General features: G+C 49.6%; 1 protein-coding gene across 1 annotated transcript; it reads left to right on the top strand.

Moving 5' to 3' along the window:
- Positions 1-453: 453 nt before the first annotated feature.
- Positions 454-1,494, top strand: LOC128503213 (olfactory receptor 8D1-like). Its single transcript, XM_053473261.1, has one exon. It carries the CDS (start codon positions 457-459, stop codon positions 1,426-1,428), a length of 972 nt encoding a protein of 323 aa, XP_053329236.1. The 5' UTR covers positions 454-456; the 3' UTR covers positions 1,429-1,494.

Raw genomic sequence — 1,494 nt, 5'->3', positions numbered from 1 at the left:
AAATTTGGGGAATTTCCATAAAAAAATAAATTAACCCATTCAGCTCCGGGAGGCCAGAATATTCCCGCTGCCGTACAGAAATATTTCTATTTTTAATATAGAAAAAAATCTGGTTTTATTAATAATTTCTTATTTGCATAAATATCCACATTTCTTTAAATAAATAAATACATATTGCATGAACCCTTTGTTCTCCGATATAATATTCTCCGATTATCTTCAGTAATTCTTTTTTTAAACTTGCGAGGACACAAAAATCCACCCGTAATGAGCCAAATAGAAGGATTCTTGTTGAAAGTCTTTACCGCCCCCTTTAAATTCATGGTTTGTTAATAAAAAACCCTTTTTTTTTTAGATGGCGGCCGAGCCCGGAGCGTTGCCGTGCTGGCCCCCCGTCCGATAAACCTCCTTTATCGCACGCTCCGTGGGCTCGCAGTCAGAGAAGACCAGCGAGGTATGGAACGGAACAATCAGACCTTCGCTTATCTCATTCTGGAAGGCATCTCGAAGACCCCCGAGCTACAGCTCCCCGTCTTCCTCCTCTTGTTGACCATCTATCTCACCACATTGGGGGGCAACCTGCTCATATTTCTGGTGGCCTGCTTGGACCCTCATCTTCAGACCCCCATGTATTTCTTCTTACGAAACCTTTCCTTGGTGGACGTTTGTTACTCCAGCGACACGCTCCTCGGGGCTCTCCTCGCATTTATGTCGGGGAGGAACGCGGTCTCCTTCCCCTCTTGTATGGCCCAGCTCTACTGCTTCATGTCCTTGGTAGCCATTGAGATATCGATACTAACGGCCATGAGCTACGACCGCTACGTGGCCGTCTGCAGCCCCCTCCGCTATCAGGCGGTGATGAGCGGCCGCGTCTGCGTCACGCTGGCCTCCGTATGCTGGGCGCTCGGATTCGTCGAGGCCGTGCCCTATATATCTATATACGCCGGCTTCTCCTGCTTCAAGTCCAACAGGGTCAACCACTTCTTCTGCGACCTCAGCGCCCTCATGGACATTTCCTGCGACGATACCGCCTTCCTAAGGAACGTCGTTTTTTACGAGTCCATATTTTCCGGTTTTATTCCTTTTTTCCTCACCTTCCTCTCTTACTCGTACATTATCGGCGCCGTAGCGGCCGTCCGCTCCCAGCCGGGAAGACGCAAGGCCTTTTACACCTGCGGCTCGCATCTGACGGTAGTCGCCCTCTTCTACGTGACCCTTTTCTGCCAGTACCTAAAAGCGGCGCCGCCGGCGCCGGACTCCGGGAAATTCCTTTCCTTGTTGTACACGGCGCTGGTGCCCATGTTAAACCCCCTCATTTACAGCCTGAAAAACAAGGACGTCAAATCGGCGCTAAGGCGGGGGCTTTCCAAGGCCAAAACTCGAAGGCGCCATCCACGGGGTCCAACGCGGCTTACGACGCGGGGTTAAAGATCTTTCCGGCGTTTGAAAACGATAACAAAGAAGAAAAAAATAGGATTGGAGAATTACTGTGAA

Source organism: Spea bombifrons, chromosome 8 (genome assembly GCF_027358695.1).
Source record: "Spea bombifrons isolate aSpeBom1 chromosome 8, aSpeBom1.2.pri, whole genome shotgun sequence".
NCBI lineage: Eukaryota > Metazoa > Chordata > Amphibia > Anura > Pelobatidae > Spea > Spea bombifrons.
The sequence above is the reverse complement of the archived record's forward strand: the minus strand, read 5'-3'. Positions and strand labels throughout refer to the sequence as shown.

What these genes read in the sequence shown, in the direction of transcription:
- LOC128503213 (XM_053473261.1), top strand. Translation starts at nt 457, where the DNA reads ATGGAACGGAACAATCAGACCTTCGCTTATCTCATTCTGGAAGGCATC.